The sequence below is a fragment of the Haliotis rubra genome, unplaced genomic scaffold (assembly GCF_003918875.1).
Source record: "Haliotis rubra isolate DU_JTF1 unplaced genomic scaffold, ASM391887v1 Scf63, whole genome shotgun sequence".
NCBI classification, from domain to species: Eukaryota; Metazoa; Mollusca; class Gastropoda; order Lepetellida; family Haliotidae; genus Haliotis; species Haliotis rubra.
In genome coordinates, this window is record NW_025767335.1 from 1,113,988 (window position 1) to 1,128,479 (window position 14,492).

General features: G+C 39.8%; 1 protein-coding gene across 1 annotated transcript; it reads right to left on the reverse strand.

The window, feature by feature from the left end:
* Positions 1-3,064: 3,064 nt before the first annotated feature.
* LOC124256486 (monocarboxylate transporter 6-like) lies at positions 3,065-12,655 on the reverse strand. Its single transcript, XM_046690474.1, has 5 exons — positions 12,543-12,655; positions 9,806-9,999; positions 7,068-7,211; positions 5,926-6,687; positions 3,065-3,234 (listed from the first exon to the last, which is right to left on the reverse strand). The coding sequence occupies exons 1-5, from the start codon at positions 12,653-12,655 to the stop codon at positions 3,065-3,067; spliced, it is 1,383 nt and encodes a 460-aa protein (XP_046546430.1).
* Positions 12,656-14,492: the final 1,837 nt, after the last annotated feature.

Sequence of the window (14,492 nt, forward strand, 5' to 3'; positions counted from 1 at the left end):
GCTAACCTGGATTCGAACCCAAGATCATCGGTTTCTGGCATCCTGCACAGCAGGGGCGATGGGGTAGCCTAGTGGTTAAAGGCCTTAACTCGTCATGTCGAGGATCCGGGTTCGATTCCTCACATGGGCACAATGTGTGAAGCCCATTTCTGATGTCCCCAGCGTTATATTGCTGGAATATTGCTAAAAGCGGCGTAAAACTAACCTCACTCACTCCTGCACAGCAAATTGCGACGCCGTAAACAAATGGGCCACACAGAGTAAAAGTAGTGTGAGTCGTGCAAATGTCTGGCCAATCGGCTGACAGTCGATGGATGACAACCAACGTCGATCTCTTGCAATAGAACTCAATGAAATAACAGCATTCCGCATACCAATGACCTGCATTCTTTGAGCAGTTATCAGTTGAGGAGGCCCCATATGTACTTGTCAACAAAGAAATCAATCGATTCTCCAAGTTATCAAGCTGTAAGAACATACTACTGAAAGTTGAGATTTACTTACGGGTACCCATTAGGGCTGGCTATCGATATAGACCATTGAGATCGATGATCTTTAACTAAATATCGATTAACTATAAATATCGGAGAAGCAACTTCAAGAAAAATGCCCTAAAATGTCCGAAAGAATTGGATATATTTCACACCACTGGTGAGCGGTTACAAGTTTATGCAGGGTGGTTACTAACAAAACAGCGTCCTGAACATACTTTAGAAGCGACCGCCTCCGTGGTGTAGTAGTTAGAGCGTCCGCCCGGAGAGCGGAAGGTCGCGGGTTCGATCCCCGACCGCTTCATACCAAAAGACGTTAAAATATGGTACTTGTTGGTCCCTGCCTGGCGCTCGGCATTAATGGGTACAACAAGGACTGGTTGGCTCGGAGTCAGTATACTGTGTCTGAGTGGGGTATTCATGCTTCACTGCGTCATGGTATCTCAGTGGGCTAGCACTATAAAAACCAGCTTAAGTCTGGGCTAGTACAATCAGCCGCACCTACATATACACACGCATGCACGTCGTCATATGAGCGAAATATTCTCAAGCACGATGTTTAACCCAATTTCACCTCGCCTCACCTACTTATGGTGATACTCGCCCATGATTAAAAACTTTGAGTTGTTTGTGACCAAATTAACACGTTATTCTTACCGATGACACTATTTTCATATCGATTATCTTCGATAATTTATTCTATCGACGATATTTCCGATTATCGATCATTTTAGCCAGCCCTGGTACACATACTGCACGTTTTGCCCGCGCTTGCTTATGTACAGTCAATGTATGGAGCGCCCGATAGGTCAAAATAATTAATACAAATATAATCATGATATGAATATATATGGCCTAGGTTAAAAATCATTGGTGTTGCGATACTATTTTCAATGAGTATACATTGAGGACAATAACAGTGAGTATATACATGTTATCTGTGGGAGATTTAGCAGATAACATGGGGTGGGTGTAGATCCGGATAAACTGTTCTGAGTGATTGAATGTGTTAGCCTCTAGTTACATGGTGACGGCAGGTCAGTTCAAGTGTTTTACTCCCAACAGTGTAGCCGTTTCGTAATTTGTCGTAGAAGAAAACAAAATGCATATTTTTACACTTTAGAATATCTAAGTCAAGATAAATAGCCAATTATGCTACAGTTATATACTTTCAGGTGCAGTGTTGGGCGAGTGTGTGAATATTGCCCAACGCAGCATCAACTACTTTTTGACCCGTGAAGATCCGGGTTAAAATAGGTCTTCAGCAACCCATGCTTGCCACAAAAGGCGACTATGCTTGTCGTAAAATGCGACTAACGGGATCGGGTGGTCAGGCTCGCTGACTTGGTTGACACATGTCATCGGTTCCCAATTACGCAGATCGATGCTTATGCTGTTGATCACTGGATTGTCTGGTCCAGACTCGATTATGTACAGACTGCCGCCATATAGCTGGAATATTGCTGAGTGCGGCGTAAAACTTAACTCACTCACTCAGTCACTCAACTACTTTGTCACTATCCGCTGCGAGCAGAGGTTTTTTAAATACATTCATTTTCAAAGTATAATTCATTCCTAAAAGACGGCCATACTGGATTGTGTGGACGGGCCCACACCTAACAATTATTGGTAATACCATTACCCACAATGTTGCCAAGTTGCAGGGGTTTATCACAAAGTGACGAATTGCCCCCATATCGGTTTAGAAGCGGCTAGGCAGTAATATTTTAAGAAAGAAAACAAAGAAAACCTGAACAGAATCGTCTGTGAAATCAGTTTAGTGTTATGTTGTAATGTCATGAACAATAGGTACGTCATACTGTATTGTTAGAAATAAGGCAGCAATGTGACGTCCTGCGACCCTCGCGCTGTGCGAATCTGACAATTTTATAATACTTGTAATAATATAATACTTATTTGTAAAATATGTGTCTCGGGAAATATCTGGAATATTTGGAAGTTCTAAAGGTGTGACTGAGAAAATATCTCGTCTTCAACGCTAAATATGCGATAAGTCATTTACAATAGTTTGTCCATGTCAGTCGCCATGGACTATGTTTCCATGATAGCACCATGTCCAGATTCCTATGAGCTCTAAGACGTGGCAAACTGAACTCAGTTCTTCAAACACACAGACGGTTTCGTCCTTCCTGCCAAAGGTGGAGTAAATCAATGTAAACTGAATGTACATTACGCCACAGCTTTCATATATAACCTTAGTCTAGTGGTTAAAGCGTTGGCTCGTCACGCCGAAGACCCAGGTTCGATTCCCCACATGGGTACAATGTGTTAAGTCCATTTCTGGTGTCCCTCGCCGTGATATTGCTGGAATATTGCTAAAAGCGGCGTAAAATTAAACTCAGTCAGTCAGTTCATATATTACCTCAGGCAAATATTTGTCACAGTTATGTTGTTGATGCTGAACTGAAGTCCTATCTTTGAGTAACATGCATTTGCTATTTCTGTGCTAATACCGCATCAACCCCCAAACAAAATAAACCCGATCATCCCATGTGGCTAGCACCAGAGTGTAATCCTCTGTAAATGGTTAAAAGGAATGTATGTATTTAAGTTCATAAGTAAGAATCAACAGTTTCTATGGAAATTGTAGTTTCAGCCGGCGCCATCCTTTTTCTCCGCATCCATATTTCCAGACAAATGCAGACAAGCGCCATCAGCATCGCAAATCCTCCAGCCAGGTAAAACATCAGCAGGTAGTTCCCTGTCACGTCCCTGATGGCGCCTGTAAGTAGATTGAACAAAGTTTTCAAGGTATTTTGTTACGGTTAATAATTTGCCGTGACAAAAGGTTTAGTCCCCTTTGAACCAGCAAAATAGAACACAGACAAGTCTAAAATATTCAATAATATGTTGAACAAACAATGAGCAAGCTACAATGAATGACAATACAGGTTTCTAGTACAATGCAATTCTGTCACAAATGTAAAATATTGGGTCACAAATATAAAATATTTAACTCACCAGAGTCTTGACATTTACAGTGACTGACTGACTGAGTTTGGTTTTACACCACTTTTAGCAATATTCCAGCAACATCACGGCGGGGAACACCAGAAATGGGCTTCACACATTGTACCCTTGTGGGGATTCGAACCCGGGTCTTCGGCGTGACGAGCCAACGCTTTAACCACTGGGCTACCCCACCGCCCCGACATTAACAATGAGAGCAGATATACTGATTGAAGGCTGTTTACAATGACAGCAGTTGACAAGACAAGCACGGTCAGTCAATCAGTGTTTAAATCCAGTCATTTGAAAAGTCCCGTGTCGCGGTACTCAACAACCAGCCTTTTATAGCTCTTACACAGTTCTCGAGCATTCTAGCAAAGCTAGGCTCCATCATTATTCTCTCAGAACGTTACGGGATTTTCTCAAATACATGATATGATGAAAGCCGGAAGTCAAAACAAAAGATTGCCAAGGGCAGGTAATTCTGAAGCGCTATCTCAAAAGGCGTACCGCTAAAAATACTATACTATTGCCATTGAACATATATGATGCGAGATGCGAGCCAAAACCCACACTTAAAAAATTAAACATTGTGACCCATAATAACTATCTCTTAATCAATGTGATATTACAAATTACAAAAAAACACACTCTCATAACATACTTGAGACTGGAACCCGTTCAGCAAAGTGATGTTAACGCTGAGGTGATCCTATCTCTAATGCTTGACATAGACTTACGATTACCGCTCTGAATTACTATCACCGCTCTGAGATCGCTTTGTGGAACTTGGAACTGGTTATTTACCTGTGAGGTGAGGTGAGGTGAGGTGAGGTGAGGTGAGGTGAGGTGAGGTGAGGTGAGGTGAGGTGAGGTGAGGTGAGGTGAGGTGAGGTGAGGTGAGATTAAAGTAAAGTCGGGTTTCTCTCTCTCAGAAGCGGCGTCACCTTAATACTACCTGTTATTACATCGATGACGAGCATAACGTTAGGGGTTTAATAGGCGGATTGGGCCAAAGTCGATGAATATACATACACGTTCAGATCGTACATAGAGAATACTACACGAGATCTCATTGCATACGAATTATACGAAATGAGTATCTTTCCTATGCTATCTGACCAAGCGAAAGCGAGGTTAGAAACCATAGGAAGGTCTCGAGTTTCGTAAAATTCGTATGTAATGAGTGTGGTATTCCATTTATTATCCACGTCTTACCTGCATAAAATTGACAAAATAGAATATTTTATTGTTTTTATGCTTTCAAACCGAAACCGGTTTCATAAAGAGGTTGTGGAAGAATTTTGTCATCCAGTCACATCGTTAGAGAGGTCATCGGTTATCCAATCAAATCGTTAGAACCTCAAGTGAACATCGTTACGGCACAGGTCAACGCGATACGACACTTGTGTGACGTACGAGATTAGTATGCAACTACCCATACGTTGACCACGTGGGTAATAAAAATCTGTACACTCTGCCAAAGACACATATGACGAAGAGATTCACTAGCTGAAAACACATATTGTCGCGACATTACATCTACTTTCTTAACGGCATCGAATTCTTGTGTGGCAACCCCAAACACACTCTCCTACCCAGAGTTCCATGCGACCAGCATAGTACCTCTGCCGCAGGCCAGAGAGATGTGACGAAAGGCCGTTCCATATATTGTATATATATCTTTCGTAGCACTTTTATTTTTGACGAGTCAACACATTAAATAAACATATTCGATAGAATGTTTTAGTTTCACTGTGAAAATATCCTCAAACGTCTCACACTATTTTCATTTGCGTAGCGATTCTTTGTTTACATAGGTTGTGCGGTTCCACGTGCTGTCATCGAAACCCTACGGAGAGCAAACGATGTAGCCACTTTTAAATATAAAAAAATGTGTTGTCATCAACCTTACTGTCGCAGTTGTAGACGCGTATCTATATAACAATGTAAAACATTATGCAGAGCGCACCGAAAAACTTGTATTAGGCCAGTCTCTTTTGATTTACAAATATGCGCGTTTATTTACAAACAAGAGAAAAGTCCGGTCAAGAGATATGCAAATTTGCCTGTGGCAGTGATGTTATGCTAAGTCATCACTGCGCCGGAGTGTGCCCCAAACCAAAACAAGATGAGCTGTGACGTAAAATGTTACCATTATGACGTCATGATAAGGTCGACCAACCCGAGGCGACTTTCCTATCTGATACCTATCCGATAACTGTGGGGGTAGCCTAGTGGTTAAAGGGTTAAAAGGTTGGCTCGTCACGCTGAAAATCCGGGTTGGATTCCCCACATTGATACATTGTGTGAAGCCCAATTCTGGTGTCCCCCGTCGTGATATTGCTGAGATATAGCTAGAAGTGGCGTTAAACCATACCCAGTCACTCCGATAACAGAGTATATTACAAGTAATGATAACTTGTCTTAAACGCCTTCCAAAGCTATTTCAGCATTAACTTACCACTGGCAGGTCCACTTGATATGTCGGCGAAACCAGTGATTCCGAACAGATAGGATAATGCAGCGGAATAGGATGCTGGATCAGTCATTTGCTCCACAATGATGGGAGCAGATACTTCCACAACCGCCAGTAGAAATCCATGGCCAACCGCCAGCGTCATCATCACCGCGTATGAACTGAAGTACACAAAGGTAATGCTAAGCAGCCCGCATATAACCAGGGCCATGGAACACGAGATGAGCCCGGGTATTTTAAACACTGTATGCAGCATCCCGCCCACCAGATTCCCGGGTACGTAGGCCACAGTGAGGGCAGAGAGGAGGAAGGATGCAGCTTCCAGGTCGTAGCCCCTGGTTTCAGCAACGTCCACGATGAAGACGATTTCCCCAGTGTAAAAACACCAGATTGGGAGCTGAAGAAGCAGGACGATCACGAACGGTCCATTCTTAAACAGATGAAGATGCAGCTCCTGAACCAAAGATTTTTTCTTCGGATCTTTTTCAGACTTGGTTTTGTATATAGGTTTAGTAAGGCAACGGAGTATCAGTCCCGAAATGCACAAATGGAAGTTCAGGCCTGCTAAGAGGAGGAAGGTGCTCCTCCATCCGTATTCGTCGAGAGCCAGTCTGTTGAGTTGAGGGTACACGAACGCTCCAAGGTTAGAAGTGGCGGTGATGAGGGACACACCCATCCCCTTCCTCACTGTCAGGACTCGACCCACTGCTACGAAGGACGAGAGATAGGAGAAGCAGTGCCCGATGCCTGTACAACAGAAGTAAATCGAGATAATCAGTTTATTTAGAAACGGTATAAGTCTAGTAATGAACGAGTCTTCGTTCTATGCTGCAATTGTATTAAATTCTTTGTCAGTATTTAGTGAAGTCCCTTCCATATACGTACGGGGGCGATGGAGAGCCTAATGGTTAAAGCGTCACACTGAAGGACCAGGATCCTTGGGCAAAGTGTGAGAAGCCCATTTCTGGTAGCTTTACGCCGCTTTCAACAATATTCCAGCAATATCACTGGATATGAGAAATGGACTTCACACATCGCACCCATGTGGTAAATCTAACCGGGTAATCGGCGTGACGAGCGAACGCTTTACCCACCAGACTGCCCAACCGCCCCCCTGTAAGCGTTACCTGTTATAACTCCTACTGTGACGATGAGAACATTCACGCCCGGGGCAAACGTAGCTCCAACGCATCCAGCCATGGATAATATACCACCCAATACCACAGAGTTTCCTGGGCCAATCTTAGCGACTATTGGTCCGCATACTAGAGCTGTAATGAATAAAACAAATACTTCTTTTTGTTATTGAGAATCAAAAGTTGTAAAAGTCAGAGAAGCTTATAAATCACCATTATCACATACACATAATGTATTGTATTGTTACTATTATGCAAGGAGAAAAATTGCAATATTTTGAGAACTAGCTAGGTTACATAAGTCACAAAACTGATAAAAACAAAAGTATAATATAATAATGATAACCAATAAAAGGGTTTCAGAACTATTGATATTTTGTTTTATCTTTAATGAAATAAAAAGTTTAACAGGAACATCTGACATTTGCCTCAGTCGTTGAACGTTATATAACCATAGATTTTGTTAAATGATGGGCCAGAACGCCCTCTTGTCCATCACGTCATTTACCATGACAAGTCAAACGGATTAATATCGCGTACATCAGCATCTGTTCTCAAGCCAATCCCAGATTCGATGAGGCATACTCCTGATCAAACGTCCAATTTCAACTTGGTTCATTCCATCCCATTCTTCTTGCAGGGCTCAAACTTGTTGAGAGTGGTCGGTGATTCTTGAAGGGGCGTATCGCCATCCAAGGATATTCCAGACATGTTCGATGGGTGACAAGTCTGGTCTCAGTGCTGGCCATTGCAAGGTGGTTATGTTCTCCAGTTGTAGAGTGAGTGAGTTTAGTTTTACGCCGCACTCAGCAATATACCAGTTATATGGCGGCGTTCTGTACATCATCGAGTCTGGACCAGACAATCCAGTGATCAACAGCATGAGCATTGATCTGCGCAATTGGGAACCGATGACATGTGTCAACTAAATCAGCGAGCCTGACCACCCGATCCCGTTAGTCGCCGCTTACGACAAGCATGGGTTACTGAAGATCAATTCTAACCCAGATCTTCACGGGTACCAGTTGTTGATACTCAATAGTAATACGAACCCTATGTGTTCTTGCGCTGTCATCGTGAAACACATCACGACGTCCATGATGGCGCGCAAATAGCACCACGTGTGCCTCCAGGATGCTGTACTGTAGTACTGCCCAGTGACACGTCCGTGAAAAACATGTAAAGGTGTTCTGACAGTCACAGCCATACCATTACTGAGCTCGCCTCAAGAAAATCATTATAATTATCTCAAGGCCTGATAACGCCCATCCCATCTACGCCACACTCTGTTGCGCCTGTCAGGGAAGTCCAAAGTAAATCTTGATTTGTCCCGAAACATAACGTCTGCCCATCGACGGCTGGTCAGGTGCTGTTGATCTTGACACCAACGGCGTCATGCAGTAATGTGACAGTCCGTCAGTCGTGGGACAACCCGAGGACGTTGGGCATGTAGGTTCCATAGATCTGTGTAGATCATTACGAATCGTCTGGTTAATCACTTAACACCATTAGGTTTGTGAATAGCACCAGGGACCATATATTAGATTATAATATGGTCTCTGATGGCACTTTGACCATGGTTTCGTAACATAATCGTTCTGATGAAACGACCTTATGCACCAGTTGTCTCCCTTGGTCTACCAGATCGACGTCTGTCATCAACGTTGTTTGGCTGACAATATCTGACGATATCTGGTAATTACTGACTGTGAAACGTTGAGAGCTCGTGTCACAACGCCCTGTCTTGTTCCAGCTTCCAACGTTCAAAATGCACGTCGCCGTTCCGACGTGAGAAACGCCTGGCGTTCCTGACTTGAGATCCAAAACGTTTAATTGAGTTTAAACCAATATCAGGACAACTTTCAGTCCAGTTTTTATCACTGAAGTGTACAGCAGCACACTGACACGTTTCAATGTAGTTTCAAATTGCAATGTTTGCACGAAATTCACAACACGTTGTCAATGAAATAATCATATTCTAAATCTATATCCTATTATCCAACCTGGTTTCCAAATATCCCCCCAAAATGGAATATCCCCAAAGTATTTTTTGTTAAAGTAAATAATGCGAGTCTATTGCTATACAGAATAACATCATGTCTGTTACCCATTTACACATTTAAAGCTGTTTGCCAAAGCTCGACAAATATCTTTCCTTGTGTACTAAATGTGACATATCTCCTTGGGATATGAGAAAATACAGACATGGAAAAATAAAGCAAAACAGAAAAACAAAAAGTTACAAACCTAATAATTGGTTTACTGATTATAGCAACGGTTAATATACGATTAATATGCTATCATGCAAACATTTCAAAATTACAGTTTGAAAGGTATTTTTATCATAAGGTATTATTATCATATATTATATTTTATTGATTAGGATTGTTAAGGTACATGAGCGTAGGATATTGACTAGTGAACTTATATACTTCCTTTCAAACGTTTAGACTCACTAGTGTTAATATAGCCACTTACTTCAGGCAACTGTTCTAAACTACATTTTGCAAAATATTCCATACTGTTTAAAGGTACTGTTTACACATGAACTGATGTACTGTAAAACGTAACGTTGAAAAGATAATTGTCATGAGTTCAATAAATGATAAAAATCAGTGAAAATTGGCGAATTCTTAACAAACCTGTACACCAAAAGTTAGTGGAGTATTGCTTTGATTAATTTTGGAAAACGTAATGAATAGAAACCAATCGGCCAAACAAACGCATACCTCCTGTAAATATAAGGCCGAAACACAAGGACTGCATCAGTGAAGTCTGTGTACGGCTGGCGTCGAAGACATCGAGGATTTCGACAAACACGACTCCAAGACCGACGGCAAAACCGACACTGAGGAATGTGTTGCACATACAGAATGCCAGTACTATTACCTTGGCCAATGACGTCAGTTCCGGTGTCTCAGTCCTGGGAAAGGAAACGGATGATGATCAAGCTTAATTACATCCGACACACAAAGCGTTAGAAGTACTGTTTTAGATATTGAGATATGCTTTTATAATGGGCCACATGTAGAATATACCGGAATGTAATATAACTGGAGTGAGTGAGTGAATGAGTGATCGAGTTTCTTTTTACGCCGCTGTTTAGCAATATTCCAGCAATATCACGGCGGAGGACACCAGAAATGGGCTTCCCACATTGTACCCATGTGGGGAATCGAACGCAAGTCTTCGGCGTGACGAGCGAACGCTTTAACCACTAGGCTACCCCACCACTCCCGCGCTAACTGGAACTTGATTGGGAAATTATATTTAAGCTTAATCAACAACATTTATAAGTTACATATAATAATCACCGCAGACTAGGGCTAGCGAAAAAGGTCGATAATCGGAAATATCGTCGACAGGAAAACGTATTAAAGATTATCGATATCAAAATAGTGTCATCTATAATATCGTACATCAACTTTTGTGATAGAATAAAGTTTTAATCTACTCACACAATACGCAAAGTTCGGTTTAATCAAGGGCTGCTTCTAAAGTAGGTTCTGGGCACTGTTTTGTTATATTCCGTTTGACTCAAAATCGGACCGATGAATTGCAATTTTTATTCTGGTTTCCAAAACTATGACACAGTTCATCAGAGTGGGTCTGTCGATTTCATGTGACTGTGCAAAGTTTGATTGTGTTGCATTTATTAGATTTTGTGTTAGTGAGCAATTCATCGGTCTAAAATGGAGTCAAACGGACTATAGATGTAAACCAGGGCTTAGTTTATCGATTTTCTGACCCGCAGTGGGGGCCTGTGGGGTCATACTAGTTTCAAAATGTTCCAGAACTTACTGAAAAGATGAATGTTTTACTATTTCTACGATTAGACATGACATCCTAATGAAAAAAATGACTTTTTCAAGAGCGATGAATATATTTTACGTAATTTGCATATGTAAACAGCCGATGCCGGGCGTGGTGTTTCTACTTTCCCGATGTTTTCGCGTGCCGTGATAATAGAGAGCCCGGGGTAATAGAGAGTCCCAGTATAGTACTCAATGAAACACTGATCATAGTCAAAACATCAGACCAACTCTGTGATTTTTTTGCAGAATTTATATGGTAAAAAGAAAAAGGTGTTTAACAAACTATCATTAAAATTTTGACAGAGTTCACTATTTGTTACGAGGGAGGGGTGCAAAGAGAGGAATAGCCAGGTGTGCGAGAAAGGATGGAGACAGCACAGCACAGGTAAATGATTCAATAACTTTGTCGGCACCCATGCACGTGCTCCGCGTACACTTGGCTGTTCCTCTCTTTGCAGTCCTCCCTCGTAACAAATAGTGAACTTTGTCAAAGTTTTATGATCAGTGTTTCATTGAGTATTATATGTTTAGTAATTTTCGAGTTAGATTGCAATTCATCGGTCCGCTTTTGAGTCAAACGGACTATTGTAACCCATGCATAGACATGTCAGCACTCACCAGTGGTGTGAAATATATACACAACACGCCAGTAGATACGTTACCCTCCCCTTCTTTTATGAATTACTTACAACTTATCAAAGATTCGTTAGAAGGCATTAGTTTACAAGGAAGCTTAATAACACAGCTTTGTGCAAATCACGATAACAAATTCTCAAATGCATTCATGTTTAGGTGAAAAGCATCTTTTTCAGAAGAGTTAAATTGTCATATTTTCGACCATGCCGAAATATACCAATAACAGTGATATATATGTCCAAAAGAAAGGTTGAAATAAGATTTGTGTTTGAGACAATGATAAACCATTTATAGTCACCATTTTCAACTATTAAAACAAGAAACAACTGTTGTAGAGTGTGTAAAATTGTAAAATAATCAGTCCTATGATTTCAGTCTTTTAAAACATTTTCTGCTGATTTGCATTAGTGAAGACAAGTAAAACGTGTCTTTGATCTTGTGAAAAAGTGTTTAGGAACATCTAAACTTATCTTTGTTAACATTTTTGCTTGCAAAGTAACATTTTTCCATTTTTTGTTTATACAAGTACGAAAAAGATGCCACGATTAACAGCTGAAAAGAGAGAAAGAGCCATTGGGATGGTGTAGATGGGGTCGACATGCAACGCTGTTGCCAACGCCCTCGGATGCCACCGTATCACGGTTATAAGGCTTATTCAGGGCTTCAGAGAGACTGGGGTCACCGTAGACAGAGCAAAAAGTAGACATCCACGCATCACAACGCCAGCTGAACATAGGTACTTCCGTCATTAGGGAAGGAGCGTAACGTTTCTGTTGGCGTTTAGTGGACACTTCTTTCAGACATCTTTTGCTCAAAGTTACTGCTCCGATATTTATCGACAATCGATCGACATTTAGTTAACGATTATCGATCGATATTTAGTTAACGATTATCGATCTCAAATACCTATAACGATAGCCAGCCCTATCGCATACACAATCATAATCCAGTTTTTTAAAAACTTTTAAGAACCGTCTCAAAGTATATATAAGTAACCGTTTGACACATTTCTTACCTTGATGCTCTGTCATGGTCGGATGTTAGAGCAAGCTCCACGTTTTGGGGGGATGCTGCTGCGGCAATTTGATTGGAATCTTTGTCAGATTCAGATGCTTCCTCTTGTACCATTTCCATTTCTGTAAGTAAACAGTTACCTAGCATACAATGGTAGTGTGGCTTACACGGGTAGAAAATAGTTGGCGAAACTGCATTATGAGTGATTCGAGTTTCGAAGGGAGGTAACTCTAAATACAGATGGGGTAGGCTGATAAGTATATATGTATAAGTGTATTTTGCTTTACGACTGTGAGACGTGAGTGAATTGTTGCTCACTTACTAACTGGTTGTTAGAGGGTGACGAATGTTGGCCCACATTTTACTCGAACTACTCAATCACAGGGTATCATCTAATGTTGGACATATGTGAGACAGGAAAGGTTGGCCATTCATTGTCCTAGTTTGTAGAAATACACCGGTTTCTACATACGATAATATTATCATGAACCGAACTGTATGTATATCACTTATTTTTTTTATCTCTACAGAGTGTTTTGTTAGTGGGTCCATATTTTTAAAATGAGTAAAACTACAATTTTTAGCATTATAAAAAAATGTGTTGACTGCAGTTAAGCAAAATTCCTCTTTACAGATTTTTCGGGTGGGCTAACTTCTAATAAAAACTGAGTAAATATACTTTTCTTACTTTTCAAAAATTACAGGCCAATTTAAGTAATGATGGGAACCTTCACTGATGATAATGATAATCACTATAATTGAGTTTGATTATAATGATAGGAACTATATCTATCATATTTCCCATTAGAGCTGACATAACTCTTCACGCACGCATAATTAACACAACATTCCCGAATCCCTTCCATGCCCCAAGCCGCCCATAATTACAGATAATAGTGTCTCCAATAGGACTCTCCAAACTAGATTCGCAATTAACGCATACCCTTTATCTATGACATTAAAGGTCGAAATCTCAACCACTGACATCATAGATATATCCTGTGAACAGTTCCACAACAGGAATACACTCATGGATATTTAATTATATGTTTCATTGTTACATTGAGAGGATCTCCCCACTGGCGTAAGTTGTGTCATATGATGTAATTGTAACCTGATGGATATTGATGTCAAACAAAAAGCAGATAATTTTAGTCAGGTATTATTTATTCTAGTACTATACAATTGTTATATATATGTAATTTATAGGTACTTTACATGGATTATACATATACATATACATATATATATATATATATATAGAATTTTACATTGGTTATATATATTTATATATATATTAGCACTTTACATTGATCATATTGTTTAGTACTTTACATGGATTATATATATTATATATATTAGTACTTTACATGGATCATTTATATTTTTTGTGTTAGTACTTTACATGGATCATATATATTATATATATAAGTACTTTACATGGATTATATATATTAGTACTTTACATGGATTATATATATTAGTACTTTACATGGATTATATATATTTTTTGTGTTAGTACTTTACATGGATTATATATATCATATATATTAGTACTTTACATGGATTATATATATTATATTTATTAGTACTTTACATGGATTATATATATTTTATATATATTAGTACTTTACATGGATTATATATATTATATATATTAGTACTTTACATGGATTATATATATTATATATATTAGTACTTTACATGGATTATATATATTAGTACTTTACATGGATTATATATAATCCATGTAAAAGCACTTGTAGATATATTATTTAATATATATTATCTGCTTCTTTGTTGACATTTTGGACATGTGACTGAATATTTTTATGAAAATATCATGTTCACAGGCAACATATACAAAATGCCTATTTTGCATTCACTTCGTTTTAAACATCATCGTCATGTTTTAAAGTGTACTGCAGCGAAGACCTCAAAGAATAACACT